General features: G+C 39.7%; 2 protein-coding genes across 6 annotated transcripts; both read left to right on the top strand.

The window, feature by feature from the left end:
* The first annotated feature begins 404 nt into the window (after positions 1-404).
* LOC122844473 (V-type proton ATPase catalytic subunit A-like) lies at positions 405-6,636 on the top strand. The gene is made up of 15 exons (XM_044139941.1): positions 405-605; positions 1,082-1,178; positions 1,477-1,605; positions 1,759-1,973; positions 2,070-2,207; positions 2,298-2,449; positions 2,549-2,711; positions 3,200-3,308; positions 3,807-3,929; positions 4,034-4,148; positions 4,396-4,459; positions 4,543-4,746; positions 5,012-5,106; positions 5,720-5,891; positions 5,974-6,636. Exons 2-15 carry the CDS (start codon positions 1,097-1,099, stop codon positions 6,064-6,066), a joined length of 1,854 nt encoding a protein of 617 aa, XP_043995876.1. The 5' UTR covers positions 405-605; positions 1,082-1,096; the 3' UTR covers positions 6,067-6,636.
* Positions 6,637-10,475: 3,839 nt separating this feature from the next.
* LOC122844472 (palmitoyltransferase ZDHHC23-A-like) lies at positions 10,476-15,519 on the top strand. Of its 5 annotated transcripts, none has more exons than XM_044139938.1 (5): positions 10,476-11,119; positions 12,030-12,157; positions 13,021-13,635; positions 14,452-14,742; positions 14,820-15,519. In XM_044139938.1, exons 2-5 carry the CDS (start codon positions 12,039-12,041, stop codon positions 15,091-15,093), a joined length of 1,299 nt encoding a protein of 432 aa, XP_043995873.1. In that variant the 5' UTR covers positions 10,476-11,119; positions 12,030-12,038; the 3' UTR covers positions 15,094-15,519. The 5 variants fall into 5 exon arrangements, with proteins under 5 accessions (XP_043995873.1, XP_043995874.1, XP_043995872.1 ...); XM_044139939.1 differs by having other exon boundaries at positions 12,007-12,157; positions 14,452-14,619; XM_044139937.1 differs by having other exon boundaries at positions 12,007-12,157.
* The last annotated feature ends 390 nt before the right edge of the window (positions 15,520-15,909 follow it).

Raw genomic sequence — 15,909 nt, 5'->3', positions numbered from 1 at the left:
TTATGTATCTCACTCAGATCAATTTTTACACTAGCTTTTTTTAATGAATGTAGATTTTATTTTGTTTCTCTTTCTGTGTAGTTTTAACACTTAACAGGATTTTTAAATCTATTTTTTATGTTTTATGCTAACATTTGTGTCTCACCTTCTCATCATCAAAACAAAACCGTTTCCTCACGTCCTTAAATAAACATTACATATTTTAAATGCGCATCTTTCTTGTTTTTTGTGTTGTTGTTGTTGTTTTCTTTTTTTTTTTTACTCTGTTCTTCAGCTCATTACGTCTTGCTTTTTTTAAATTTATTTATTGAATATCATTTACAGGCACTGTAAGTTATGTGCGTTTTCACTTCTGTCCAGCAGAGGTCAGTAGTGCGTCCGTGATACAAGAGTGGAAAGACGGAACTGCACAGGGTGGGAAACTGTTTTTCTGCAGACGCCATCATGGCTCAAGAGACAGAGGAAATGCGAAGCTGCTTGAGCCGAAATGGAGACGTTTTCTTCCCGTGATAGCCCGGTGCTTTGCAGGTGATTAGCACAGGGAAGCTCCTCCTTATCCTGCAACAGCAGAGACAAACCTGGGCACAACTTCATATCAGTTTAAGGTAATATTCCCATATTGACGTTATTTGGTGGGAGTTTCACAGATATGTTTGTCTTTCGTCAAGCGTTGTGTGATGTGGTACCCCAACCCTGTGTGAATTAGTTTTATCTGAGTATCAGTGTCTGTGATGAGTGTCGGGACTCTGCTAGCTTGTCACCTGACTCGTTCACCCACAAATCAGCTTTGAAGTCAAAACATGAGACAGCCATCTGTCCTTTGAGGCTAGTTTGTGATCTACTTAACTTGTCTATTCATTTTTCAGACACTCCAAACGTTTAGAAGTGCAATCCTCTTGCTATTCTGTACTATAAATCAGAAAACTGAAACAAGTGATCAGATACTGTGTAACTTCAGCCTCTCCGTACTTAGCGATGACTTTCATTACCCTCTTTTAAACAATGTAACGGTTTTATCTGTCTGATTGTGTCATATTAACTAAACTTTGTCAACTCTTGACCTCCCCGGGTTTCTTTGCAGGACGTAAATTAAACTATGGACACGTCAAAGCTTCCTAAGATCCAGGATGAGGAGAGAGAAAGCCAGTTTGGATATGTTCATGGAGTTTCAGGACCAGGTCTGCCCAATTTTTCAAACACGATTGCAATGGTGTCATAAAGAGTGGCTGTGTTTTGTCTAATAATTCTGCTGCAAGTTATTTATCAAAAGCAAATGTAATAGCAAGGCTTAAATAATCCCTTTTAATATGACCATAAAACGGTCGGATTTGAATCCAATGATCAGTTTGATTAGTTTAGATTTTTGTGTTATTTAAAATAGAAAAGCTTGAGTAGATGTAGAAAATAGAATTTTTTTTTTTTGTTCTTTAGTGAGTATTTTTTTTGTTTTTTCATTCCTCCTTCTGCAACTGACAGTGGTGACAGCCACTGCCATGGCTGGAGCTGCCATGTATGAGCTGGTTCGTGTCGGTCACAGCGAGCTGGTTGGAGAAATAATTCGTTTAGAGGGTGACATGGCGACCATCCAGGTGTATGAAGAGACGTGTATCCTTTCTACTGCCACAAAAACCTTCCATTATACTAAATGTCACAGGTCGAGTTGTTTTTAATAAGGAACAAATGGAATGGTGTTAAAAGCATCTTGTGGTCACCTTGGCTTTGTGGGTGTGTTTGTTTTCCCCTAACTTTATGCTCCAGCTGGTGTGTCTGTCGGTGACCCCGTCCTCCGAACGGGGAAACCCCTTTCCGTAGAGCTGGGGCCGGGAATCATGGGCTCCATCTTTGATGGTATTCAACGTCCACTAAAAGACATTAATGATCTCACTCAAAGTATCTACATCCCACGAGGAGTAAATATCGGCGCTCTTAACAGAGACATCAAATGGGAGTTTTCTCCCGGCCAGAGCCTTCGGGTGGGAAATCTTCCCAATGCTACTTTGGATTTAATGACTATTTCTCAACTAGTCTGAGTCATTTTCTTAGTTTTTTTTTTCTTTTCCCGGCTATAGGTTGGCAGTCACATCACAGGCGGAGATATTTACGGGACTGTGTTTGAAAACTCCTTAATTAAGCACAAACTCCTGCTTCCACCTCGAAACAGAGGCACTGTCACCTACCTGGCTCCACCTGGGAACTACGACCTTTCTGTGAGCGCTGCTCATAAAGCTGAATACGCTACAGAGTTTTGAAACAAATGATGTGTTTGTTTGAGTTTGACTTTCTTTTTTCGAGGGCAGGATGTTGTTTTGGAGCTTGAATTTGAAGGAGTAAAGGAGAAGTTTACCATGGTCCAGGTGTGGCCAGTACGGCAAATTCGGCCAGTAACAGAGAAATTACCTGCCAATCATCCACTGCTGACTGGCCAGAGAGTTCTTGATGCACTTTTCCCGTGAGTGCTTCTCTGGATATTGGATATAGTCACATTAATTAGTTTCAGAAATATTTATTTGACAACTGTTTAAACCTCCATGATTTTTACTTTTCATAGATGTGTACAAGGTGGCACAACTGCTATACCTGGAGCCTTCGGGTGCGGAAAGACCGTGATCTCACAGTCGCTGTCAAAGTACTCCAACAGTGACGTCATCATCTATGTGGGCTGTGGAGAACGTGGCAATGAAATGTCTGAAGTGCTGCGGGATTTCCCAGAGGTTGGTGGAGCAACTTTTACACTTTAATGTCTAATTTCTGTGACTGGTACACTTTTTAGACTTTTTAAACTCAGAAAATGTGCCACTTTTAGTTTTCAGTAGCTACATTAGGCATTTATGGCATTTATTTTTGTTTGTTTTGTGGTTTTTATCTTTTCGCCTTAAATTTGAGATCCTACAGACAAAGAATAATAAGCAAAGTGTCACTGGGTTGGATATTTAAAAAAGCAACTACATTTGTTATGATTTGCTGAACTTTATGGCCACGATACCACGAGATATATGAAGTAACACTGCGTCACCAAAAACAAATGATGGGTTTGGGAGGAAAGACCAAGTTTGGGATTTCCTAGCGAGAGTCCAGAACTAAATATGATAGGACACGTGTTGGGTTTCCTGTAGTCGGCTGTGGATCAGAAATGTCCTTACTTACGTCAAGTTAAGACGACATAAACTGATGTAATGTTACTGTTTCCTTTGCCCAACAGCTTACAATGGAAGTTGATGGCAAAGTTGAGAGCATCATGAAGAGAACAGCGCTGGTTGCAAACACGTCCAACATGCCTGTGGCCGCTCGAGAGGCTTCCATCTATACAGGTGTGTGCATGTTACCTCTAAAACAAGTCCTTGTGCTGGGAGTGTTTGAAGCTGGTAGGAGAGTTTTGTCGTTAATAAAATAAGTCTTTAACCACTTGAGCTAAACGGCCATGCAGGAAGGAAGAAGCCACCACTTCAAAAGCAATATCACAATTTGCAAATGTGCTCACAGACAAGGACCTTACATTTTGAATGCATATCTTGTGTACTTATAAAACATAAACTGAAGAGTTTGACCATTATGATCATTACATTTGGAAAACAGTGGGAGAAAGTTTTGCTTGTGAAAAAGTACGTGAACCCTTCACCCAAGTTGCACAGTTCCAAGTTAATCATAAACATCCGGATAATATAATATTCAAAATCAGATGGTGATATCTTGTAAGTATGTTTGTTTTTTATAAATCAAATATACAGATATTGTCTAAAAAGTGTTTTGTGGCTCATGGTTAGTAGAGCAAACACCCATTAGATTGAATAATATTCATTTCTCTGCAGGGATCACGCTGTCTGAGTACTTCAGAGATATGGGCTACAATGTGAGCATGATGGCCGACTCAACGTCCCGATGGGCCGAGGCACTGAGAGAAATTTCTGGAAGACTGGCTGAAATGCCTGCAGGTGAGTTCACTGGTCATATGGTATTTATCTACTTACATGTGCAGAGACCTTTATCTTTAAAGAGCTGTAAAAAACACTGATGGTGTGAATGCTCCTGCTCTCAGACAGTGGCTATCCTGCCTATCTGGGCGCCAGGCTAGCTTCCTTCTACGAGCGCGCTGGACGTGTGAAGTGCCTGGGAAATCCAGAGAGAGAAGGCAGCGTCAGCATCGTTGGCGCGTCAGTCAATGTTTCTGTTGTTGTTGTTTTTCATTTATTTTTTTTATGTATTGACCCCAACTGAAATCAGCTGTGATTCATTTTTTTTTTTATCAGAAGTTTTGATTAAAAGGAGTGTTTAACATCATGATTATAATGATCATCTTCACCTCTAGTTTTTTTTTTTTATTGAGTTGATATAAAGTCTTGATCTGCATTGTATCAGTCATCAGACTGACTCTTGTTTTAATTTGGTGATTCCTGTTAGTGTGTCGCCCCCTGGTGGAGACTTCTCAGATCCAGTCACTTCAGCCACATTGGGAATAGTTCAGGTACCCTGCTGGTTATGGTGCCTCAGTCGCGGATCCTCCTCCTTTTGATTCAACGTGTGTGAGACGTTATTTGTTCTTCCCAGGTCTTCTGGGGTTTGGACAAGAAGCTGGCTCAGAGAAAGCACTTCCCTTCAGTAAACTGGCTAATCAGCTACAGCAAGTACACGCGAGCGCTGGATGAATATTATGACAAACACTTTCCAGAGTTTGTCCCGCTTCGTACAAAAGCGAAGGAGATTCTGCAGGAGGAGGAGGACTTGGCTGAAATTGTGCAGCTTGTTGGCAAGGTAAGGAAACCCGAGAGGGTAGAACATGTGACCAAATCTCAGATTAAAAACTGTCGATCATTTATGAATTGCAACTTGTGTGGTAAGGGAGGCAATACATAATCCCATTAGTGCAATTATTGCATGTGACTGATGGGTTAGTACACAGTGACTAAACAGTGAGTGTGATCTGATCCTGTGTTTTTTTTATTCTGACCAACATTGGGTCAGCTGATGGCTGCTGACAGTGTGAATGTAACAAGCACAGATCTTGTTTTGTTTGCAGGCTTCTCTCGCTGAGACTGATAAAATCACTCTGGAAGTAGCTAAGCTCATAAAGGATGACTTCCTGCAGCAGAATGGCTACACCCCCTATGACAGGTGAGAACGCCTACTTTTATTTATTTTTAAAATCTTACCTTAAGATTGCCAAGCATATACCTGGGGTAGCATACCTTTGTCTTTTTTCCCAAGTTGAATACATTTCTGAACAACTTGCATGTTGTAAATTACCTTTAATCTCAGTAAGTTGTTTCATGTTCTTTTTCCTCTTTCCCAATGAGTGCCATACTTTTTCTGTGCTTCTAAATATGATTACGGTTGCTTACTTTTTATTTTTAAACATATTATATTATATGTTTCATCAGCTTCTAATGACACACAGATGCTGATCAAATCAAGGCTAAAAACCCTCCTTGGATTAATATTGAGGGAACCATGAACCATATTTGATGATGATTATTCTTGATGATTTTGGTGATGGCATTTGATTAAATAAAATGTTTACTGCTTGTTTCGTATTTGATGACTGTATTATTATTTTTTTTTATTATATAAAGCACTTTGAACTGCCTTGTTGCTGGTTTGTGCTATACAAATAAACTGATAAATTGATCTGCTTGGAAGCAACGGGGAACAAGTCTGTGAATGTTTCCTTCATGTGATTGTTATATAACTGATGAGGTTCAAACATTCCTCCGTCCTCCACACGCAGGTTCTGCCCCTTTTACAAAACCGTTGGCATCCTCTCAAACATGATTGCGTTCTACGACATGGCCCGACACGCAGTGGAGTCCACGGCTCAGAGCGACAACAGGATCTCCTGGGCCATGATCCGAGAGCACATGGGAGAGATCCTATACAGGGTCAGCTCCATGAAGTTCAAGGTACATTTAGTTTTGCTTTGATTTGCTATGTATTTTAGGAGTTTGCATTGGGGAAAAGGAAGTTGTTTTGTGTCTTCCTCAGGACCCTGTTAAAGATGGAGAAGCTAAGATCAAGGCAGAATATTCCCAGCTACTGGAGGACATGCAGAATGCCTTTCGGACCCTCGAGGAATGAGCATCCAGTTTCTTGTCTCTACACCAAAGTAGCCGAAGCATATAGTCCAGAATCGTTGGCCCATGTTGTGTTTGTCCTCCTCATTTGTGTGAACATTGTCTCTGCTTACATCACCTCAAACATTCCAAGACTATCATACATTTTCATCTCATTTTGGACTTTGGGATTTTATTTGATTTAAAACCATGCTGCTGGAACATTTGTTGTGTTCTATGGAGACTTTCAAGCCTGCTTTTGGCCAAAGGTTTAAAACCTGTGGGCTTTGATCAGCAGTTGCACTTGTGTCAGAGTGAAAATGAAGATGTTTCTTTTTTTTCCTTGAAATGATAAACGGTGCAGATTTTTTAAAACTCAATTTAAACCATGCAGATGAATAAAGAGACAGAGTATTCAGGGTGCAGTCAGTTAGGTTTAATCTTTTTCTGCCTCCTACCTCTTGAGCGTGATTGTGACGTGGACTCTACAGTTGATATAATATGTAAAAATGAATAATGAAATAATCTTTTAGTTTGTGTTTAAACAAATTTCTGTTGGTGGTACTTTAAAATAAACATCAAAAATTACCTCAAAGTTTGACTTTGAAGTCAGTTTTTTATCACATTCTCTGAGTTTTTGAGAAATGGGATCAGGTTGTGGGTTACAATCATTGAGGGATCCAGCATCCTCACCTGCCCAGAAAAGTTTTCTTCCATGTTGTTGGTGAGAGACGGCATTGTGATCATGTCTCTCAAGTTAATTTGTGAGACTGTAGGTTGCCTGGAATACTTTTAAGTTGAATTTGTTCCCATTACAGGTCAAACTCCACCAGCCACTAACCCCAATCCTGCTTTTGTTTATGAACATAATCTCAAGATATAAGATGGCTGGGATGTTTTGCATTTTCATTTTCTTTAAATCTGTGGTCGTTGTTCACAAACCAAAACAGCTGCAACTGATTCGTTTGAATCGGGTCACCCTTTGTCTCAAGTGGCATCTTGTTAATGAGGGACGGAAGGAGAGACTGATGGAGCAATTTAGAGTAAAGAAAGAGCTGATCTAGAAAGTTATATCAGCACTGTAATCCTCACTTTTGGTCTTGTGATGTAGCTCATGACTGAAAGACTGGATACTACTGGGTCACTATATTTCACTCCTGTTCATGTTTAACCTCACTACTAAGTTTTGTTTGTCACATTTCAGTGAATGCCAATATTAAGCAGTTGTAAGAAGGAGGAGGTTGTAATTAATAATATTACCACCTTGTTTTTTCAGACAAGTTCAAACTTCCCATTTTGTAGTTTTTGGGAACAAGTACATATTTCAGATCTTCCCACTAGGTGGCATACACACAGTTTTTACATCTAAGTGACTTGAGAAATCCTCCACGGTAGCTTAACATATTAAGAACTCGCTTTTCACATGCATTTGTTTAAAATAGGCCACTGTTTAATTGACAGTGGCTGTCTGGCTGTATCAGTAAACTAAATGAGACAATGTCTACATTCCCTAAAAGAATTACTCACCGTCTTCAATGTTTTAGCTTTTTCTTTTGCTGTTTTGAATCTATCGTCATCAAAACACTAACATCAAAGTGGAAACTCATTTGGAGAAACTAAGGTCCTTCTCCTCACACGGACCTAGAAATCTTGTTATAGTGCATGACATGGTAAAATCTCAGAAATATCAGGAGAAATAAAGACCTTAAGCTCTTCTCAGACCTAAAATCCACTAGAAAACTGTGGGGTGAGATTAGGAGAAGAGGACATGAGAGAGGAATCAGGACTCTATGATCCAGATTGTGCAAAAAAGGAATAGTCAAAGATCCCTCTCTTGTCTTGGTCTAACCTTGGAAGAAAAATGCTAGGAGAAGATCAGGAGAAAGAAATCTTCAAAAAGGCTTGTGTTAAAAAGAAAAAAAAACTCTGCAAGAGCTTAGTGAGCAATCATAAGAACCTAATATATAAGAAACATGCATCTGTAAATGCCCTGAAGAAGGGGAGTTATTTAATAAAAGAGCCGGACACAGTGCTTCTGCTCCAACGGTTATTAATAACTGAGTTTAGCTTACAAACAGTACATTAGCAATGGCGCTAACGACGGAGCTAACAACAGAATTCGTTAACATTCGGCGAATAAACTCATTTACAATATACAAGTCTGCATATATATGGAATCATACCTGAAGAAGGGGAGTTATTTAATAAAAGAGCCGGACACAGTGCTTCTGCTCCAACGGTTATTAATAACTGAGGAGGAAGTTCCGGTGCTCTTCACTATAGCTAGCGCAAGCGCTAGACTCCCCCTGCTGGTTGACTCCGGCCATTACCTCTGCCAAACCAGACCTGACAGTCTCTGAAATAACCAGACTTCAATCTATCACATAACTTCAATCTGTCACACATCTAGCCCTTTGCACAATACTGTACAGTAGTAAACATTTTATCTCCGCGGTGGACTTCAGCACATACTGCTGCTTCAGAGCCACAGCACAGCATCTTCCAAATTGGTTTAGAGCTGTGATCTCAGGTTCCGGGCTCCATTAAGACTAATGGAAGCCGTAAAGCCAAGAGCAGCATCTTTTCGCCTGCATTGATTCAGTTTGTCTAGACGTACATTTATATAGACATTAGGGGCTGAGAATACACCAGCCTACAGGTCATAATGCACCTGCATCTCCACCTCCGATTCTTTGGTTTGTAATGATTGTCTGGGGAAATTATGGAGGGAAAATTAGAAAAAGAAAAAAAAAAAGATGTGTTTGTTCCTGTGAAAACCATGTACCTATGGGTCTGCTGCTAAATTGGAGTAATTAGAAAAAAAACATTATGGCAAAATGTCTCTTATGGAGACCAGTTATTAACTTTGATTTGTTCTAGTAGCTTCCAGGAAGCGCAATCCTCCAGACGCCGAAGTGCTTTCTCATTTCTTATGCAGCTGCCTGTTAACACAGTGAGGCCTGCATTAAACACTTATGATCCATATTTCCTCTTTTGCCCCGTTTAGTGGTGATGTAAAGCCAGATGGATGCAGCGTTTTGCCGAAGTATCTTTTTACAACTTGACTTTATTTAGATTCCATGCTACAGGCCCACTTCAGTGTATTTTCTCAAGATTTCATGGGACAGACCAACATAAAGCAGAACATAACTGTGAAGTGGAAGAAAACTATACATGTTTTTTTTTTTCTTTTAATCAATAAAATCTAAAATTAAGCTCCATTTACTCTGATATTGCAAAATAAAATCCACTGACATGGTGCTTAGAAAAATCTCAAATCACCTTGGTATAAATCCAGCTGTTTTGGTGAAGGCCTGAGAGATTCATTAGAGAAACTCATTTGTTAAACAAAAGCGTAAAATAGAGTGCAGGAATTTAAAACTTTATTTCAAATTCTTTTATGGACAAATGCTGCAGTTACTCAAGCCATTATCCCCAGTCGGCCATCTTGTTTCTGACTACAGACATTTTGGTAATTGCTGTTATCTGCTAGTTTACTTGACGATGTCTTTGCTGCTCCTTTGGTTTTCCACATGCTGTGAAGATATTTTTTATGAGGGTTATGTAAACTTGTCAGAGTTGATTTGAAGATGGGTTGAGGCAAAAACAAGACGAGACAACTTGTTGGATGCTACAGGGACAGAATTTCACCTTCCACAATAGCATAAACCCAGAGCTATAAATGGTTGTCTGAGGCCAAAGAGCATCTATTAGAAAGGCAGAGTCCAGACCTAAATCCAGTTTAAAAACATGTGATAATGGTTAAACATGTATGTTTACAAATTACAGATGCTTCCCATCCAATCTGACGGAGCTACAAGTGATTTCCAAATAAAAACAGACAAAAACATAAGTTTTTAGTTCCAACAACCACAACCCCCATAAAAAAACAGCTGTTGGAAAAGGGGATTATCCAGTGAGGGGAGGCAGTATAAAAATGAATAGAAGTTTTTGGTCTTGAACTGTTTGACATTTGAGAAACATGCAGTATTTCACTTCCATTTAAATTGATGCAGTACTTTTGTTGGACTGTCCCCTGTAACTTCTACATGAAGAAAATTAAGCCATAAAAATTTGTGGCCATATTGTGATGAAATGTCAAAAAGTTCAATGGGGCATGAATAGTTTTGGAAGCTCGCTGCTGAGGTGTTTACGAGCGTGAAGCCGAACCGTCTTGTAAACACCACATAGCAGGGAGGGTGTGGGGGGGGCGGACGTCGCTACAGGGGTCACTTATCACATTGTCACTTTAAGTGAAAAGAGGTGCGACAACCGAAACATTTACGCACAAAAATGTATAAGAATACACACACATCAGAGCACAGGTCACACACCAACACTTTCAACATAGTTGTCTGTGTGGGAGCTGCAAGGTCAAACGTCTTGTGGGAGGAAATGTGATCCATGAGGGTGGGGCTGCTCGTGGATCAACGATCACTCTCTCATCGTATGAGTGCCTGTCATGTTTCTCATGCACACCTCATCCAGCCGGGTGTGGATCATCAGGGCTGCCGAAACAGCTTTTGAACACCTCAGCAGAGACCGCCCCAGGCCCCTTTGCTCAGCTGAGGCTCCACTGGCTCTCTGGTCGGCCCAAACCCGTAGATGGGGCTTCCATATTTACCAAGCATGCCAGTGTTAAAATCTGAAACGACAACTGACAGGGGACCACGTATGCCAGAGGACGACCTGTAAACTATTCAAAGTTACGTGAGCCGGTAGATGTAACATGATATTAAAACCACTTGTCAAGAGGAATTAAAGCTGCCTTCTGTTGGGACACTTCCTCCATGGGAATCCAAGCAATGGAAACCATCTCCCTGCACTGACACGCTGCTGCTGCTGCTGCTGCTCCACCAGCGGTGAAACATGCCAGTTTCTTTTTTTTTTTTTTCCAACACAAATGACTGGGGAGAAACTAGGCTGCTCTGTTCATCTTTCCCTTCAATCACTCACAGAAGGAGCTTGGTGACAAGAGGTCATTTCTAAGTTTTGTTTCTTCATCATCACTCGTCGTTTACACTTGGAATAAGTGAATCTAACTCTGTCGAGCTTTACATTTTGCTCAAAGACAAAAGGTAAGTAAACAGAAACTGTTGATTTGTTTGCGAATGTTTTCAATGTTGTTAAAATATAATCGACTCGCACCGATCTTCATTAGATACAGTCAAATTTGAAATTTTTCAAAACTGGTCTATATTTATTATTTATCCTTTTGTTTTTGGTGCATTCTTCATGTACATGCGAGTCATTTTTTTATTTAATACATTGCACCTACAATAACTCCAGGACATCTCGGAGCGTTAGGGTCTCAGGTTTGCTGGCCCAGATAGTTAGTCTCTGCAGACACAGTGGCCTTGTTTCAACAAATTATATTTAAATCTCCAAGGATGTGAAAGCAATCAGAAGAAATTGAAGTTTATGCTTTATTTAAGTTTTTAAACAAGAACTAGTAAATCTTCTGATAGCAGCTCTGAATGCAATTAATCCATTCATTCATTGTAACCATTTTTTTCTGTCATCTGTGCATCTGGTTTATAGATCTACAACAATTTATTGCATATATTTTTATCTACTGTATTGCTTAAAGTAATGTAGTGTAAACAAGATCGCTTCTTGTTTCTGCTCCTTCACATGACAACACCCAAAATAAAATTCACAGCTTTCGTTTTCAGCATTATTTTTCAACACTACTCATCTTTCTCAAATGAACATAAGAGTTTTCTATCCAACAGAGTCAAGTTAGATGTGTGTCCATCAATTTAGCTGATTAATGTTTTCTAAGTAGGTGGTTTCTGAAGTCAGTCTTTTGTAATAGTAATTATTGGAATTGTCACACTTTTTTTTTTTTTGGCTTTTATTTGCTAGAAAAGTTGCTTCCTGATTTTTTTAGCCATTTAGATGACACATTTTTACCTATATGCTTTTGCATCTGCTTTAATGATTGCTTTTTCTTTTAAAGTAGTTAAACATCGGTGGGATTTTTAGCAGGTCACTATGAAATGGGAGAAGCTGAAGCCTCCAGAGCCAGATGATCCCATGTGTTGCTGTGAATGTGACACCTACCAGTACAGGTGTTGCTGTGACTGTGAAGGTCTGGATGAAGCGTTCAATAGGTACGGCATGTGACGGAACTGTTTTTATGGTGCCGAAAAATTGTGAGGATGAACCAGCAAGCCAAGAAAGTCTTTGAAATACTTTTTTTCTTTGATTATTAGAAAAGGTCCTTCCATTCCTACTGAAGCAGAGCCCATCGGTTGATTATCTACTATTTCCCGTATATTCATTTACAGACTGAAACCAGCCCATCCCACCCTGATAAATAACACTCCATTGGTTTTTTTATACCTCCTTAATCCTGTTCAAGGTTACAGAGGTGCTGGTTCCTTTTTGGGATGCACCCTGCACTGGGTGCCAGTTTATCCCAGCTTTATGCAGACACATATAAGAAGAAAAGGAAACAAATATTATATACCACCCTTCACAATTTCCTTTGGCATTTATTATCTAAATTATAAAAAGCATAAAATAATGCATACATTTCTTTATGCAGCAGCATAACTTTGCAATTGTTAAAGCTCCAAGCACATTTATTCACTGGGTAAAATCTGTATTTGAGAAATAGTTACTGTTTAAAAAAACAGCCTGGATACTGCTTACAAAAATTGAATAATTCCTTCGTTCTTTGATTTTAAATCAGTTTTGAGCTGTTTCTAGGATTACTGACACCGTGTTTGCTTTTGAATTTTATCTGATAGATTTAAAATATGTCGATTATGTTAAAAATTACATCATCAAAACTACAGAAAATGAGCATTTGTGCTCTAGCTTTCAACGGATGGAACATTTTCATTTGAGAACAAAGGTGGGGGAAACAAATGCCAGGATTTTGGCCTGAGAACGTGCAGCATATCAAAGTACAGTAAAAATGTACAGTATATTGTTGTTGCCTAAGTCTGATTTCTTGTGCTTTCCTTAGGTGGCTGAAGGAGAAACCAGCTTCATGTGGGCTCCAGTCTCCTGTGTTTAGGACCATGATCAACCAGCTGGAGATCTCCATGATCCCGGCTCTGCTGCTGCTGCCTCTCCTGCTGAAAGCTGCAGCGCTGCACTACCTCCTCGGTATCACCATCCTCACTGCTCTGCCAATCCTGGTGCTGTCTTACTACTACGCCACCCATCAAAGGAAGAGGCGCACCCTCTTCTTCCTCACCCTTGCCCTCTACTCCCTGGCCTACATGTATTATCTCTTCATTGTGGAGATTTTGCCCCGCGGGGATGTCAGCCCACTGCAGACATGTGCTGTGACCACTGGGATGATTCTCACTATAGTTTCACTCATTTACACTAAGAGAGGTCCAGGATTTGTCCCTGCTTCTCACCATGAAGCAAACCGTCAGAGGATGGACACAGAAGATGACTCTACTCATTCTGATGGATTTATCCAAACAACAGCCGCAGAACAGACAAGAAAATATCCCCCAACATCAAAATGGAGCCTGTGTCCTGTGTGCAAAATAATGCGACCCCCGCGTGCTGGACACTGCAGAACATGTGGATCGTGTGTTCAGCGTCTGGACCACCACTGCGTCTGGTGGGCCTCCTTTAAAATAGTTTATCTGTGGCTTTTTTTCTTCTTTTTTTTGCTGATTTTCCCTACCAAGATTACAGGTCTTGGTAGGGAAAATCAGCATTGCTGGTCTGCACAAACAAGCTGCAAACCAGTCACTCTAACGTATAGTAGTAGAATGTTAACTTGTTGGTCACATTTTGATGTAACAAAATGATCAAAAAGTTTAGCTTATGGTCGTGATGCAAATCTGGAACTGCATCATGTCTTTAAAAATAGCTTAAAACTGGAAAAACACACTTTGGTTTTCAATTAGGTGTTTTATAAAGCATGACATCTAGCAGTAATTTTGCAGTCCAGGTGGAAAAATGATTCAAGACGTGGAAAAAAATATATATATTACAAATGGATTTATTTTATTTTATCGAAAATAAGGAAGAGATCAGAAAGTGTGGCATGGATATGTGAGGTCTCTATGAACGCAAACTTATCGTTTAGTTATTTTTGCCAACGCTCTGACATCATCACAAAAAAGTTCTATTTATACTGAGAATAAATTACACACAGCAGGAATCTGTTTACTAATTAGGTAACTAGCAGAGGCAATTATTTGCACTCATTTTTTTTTATTTTGGGGTATCAAAGGAACGTAACACTTTTTTCTTTGTGAGCATTTTTTTTTTAAACCATGGGTAAATTATCCTTCTCTTTGCAATTGTGCACTAGTTTGATTCAGTAAATCACACTGAGGTTTCTGTTGGTGACGTGGCAAAATGTGGAATTGCATCTTGTCTCCATCCTCTAACCTATCTGTCTGCGTTGCATGTTGAGATGCTGCAGGATAAATAGCTGTGTGGGACAAGCAAACCACCGCAGCTTCCTGCAGACCCTCTGTGTGTTTGTGCTGACCTCCGTCTACGGGATCGGTTTGGTGCTCCGCAGCGTCTGTCCTCATCAGTATCTGATGACGGCCCTTTTCTACTGCCCCGGCGTCTACAGCCAGCCAAGGTGCTGCAGACTCTTCAAAAACAGGAGAAAAATAAAAGAGACAAACTTATCAGATTGTTGCATGATGAGGAAAAGCTCTAATATGACACAGCAGAGGCAGAAATCTACTTTATTTTTTTTAAAGTATGAATCTTTGTTCGTAGGTATTACATGTTACATAATGTGTTGTATTGATATGTTTGCTCTGTGTTTGTTTACAGCACAGCCCTTTGCTTTACCTGCTGCTGGTACAGCAGCATAATCACAGTTGGACTGCTCTACCTTCTGGTGGTGCAGGTTCTGAACATCAGCTTCAACGTGACGGGGCGTGAAGCTCAGCTGGCTCTGAGGAACAAGAAGGGCCAGAGCCGCCTGTGGGGACTTGTCATCGACACCGGAGAGTATTCACGTGGCTTCTATCAGAACTGGGCTGAGTTTCTCACAATGGCAGACTCCTCTGTGACTCTTCACTCCAGCCCCACCGACTTGGTCTAGTTTCTTCTACAATCTTATTAAAACTTGATCACCGCTTAAGACTCTCAGTGCAGTTTAAAGAGCTTATGATTCGGCATATGATTCTGACAATAGTTTTAATTTACACAAGACTGCAGGAGAATATAAACATTCTTGTGGGTTTAAAAAAAAAAAAAAAAAAAGAGCACACACACATGCGTGCATGTATTGGTGAATAATTGCTCTGCTCTGGCTTATAAGAGAGAAATGATTTATTATGTACCTCTAAATAAAACTAAATAATTGCATGTTTCAGTAGTAAAGATGTGATGATTAATTCAATAAAATTTTTAGAAAAGGTTGAAGACTGTTTACTTGGTAATAGCTGTGCAGCATTTACCTTTAAGATGGTTGAACACATTTTAGTTTCACATTGTGTTTGAGTATTTAGCGTTCAACACAACACAGTACTGATACTCAGCAGACACAAACAGTGTTAGCTATTCTCAAAGCTGAAAAGTGAATTCAGGAGTGATTAATACTTTCTTTTATTTATGTAGCATTCTGTAAAGTTCTGTCGAGTTTTGAATGACATTCAGTTTTATATTACCACCTTTTAATCTTCATCCCCCATAGATCTAGAAGGGAAACTGTTAAAAACTGCTAGAAGTAGTTTCTGAAATTTACAAATGTTTATCTTATGATCTTTGGAAAACGCTGTAGCTCTATGATCCAAAGGGAGTGATGACCCCTCCAGCTGCTGGTGTTACATTTTGTAACATTTCATATGTTACAAAATGTGTCACATCCAACTTGTAAACTCTTAAAGTAGTAAATGAAAAATGACTCAGGAGTATT

Source organism: Gambusia affinis, linkage group LG15, assembly GCF_019740435.1.
Source record: "Gambusia affinis linkage group LG15, SWU_Gaff_1.0, whole genome shotgun sequence".
Classification (NCBI taxonomy): Eukaryota; Metazoa; Chordata; class Actinopteri; order Cyprinodontiformes; family Poeciliidae; genus Gambusia; species Gambusia affinis.
Note: the sequence above shows the minus strand (reverse complement) of the source record. Positions and strands in the feature narration are given on the sequence as shown.

Excerpts from the sequence above, each read along its gene's own strand:
- LOC122844473 (XM_044139941.1), top strand. The coding sequence starts at position 1,097 with ATGGACACGTCAAAGCTTCCTAAGATCCAGGATGAGGAGAGAGAAAGC. Across the intron at positions 2,712-3,199 it reads TGCTGCGGGATTTCCCAGAG|CTTACAATGGAAGTTGATGG; the intron begins GTTGGTGGAGCA and ends TTTGCCCAACAG. Across the intron at positions 4,149-4,395 it reads AGCGTCAGCATCGTTGGCGC|TGTGTCGCCCCCTGGTGGAG; the intron begins GTCAGTCAATGT and ends GATTCCTGTTAG.
- LOC122844472 (XM_044139938.1), top strand. The coding sequence starts at position 12,039 with ATGAAATGGGAGAAGCTGAAGCCTCCAGAGCCAGATGATCCCATGTGT. Across the intron at positions 12,158-13,020 it reads CTGGATGAAGCGTTCAATAG|GTGGCTGAAGGAGAAACCAG; the intron begins GTACGGCATGTG and ends TGCTTTCCTTAG. Across the intron at positions 14,743-14,819 it reads TCTACTTTATTTTTTTTAAA|CACAGCCCTTTGCTTTACCT; the intron begins GTATGAATCTTT and ends GTTTGTTTACAG.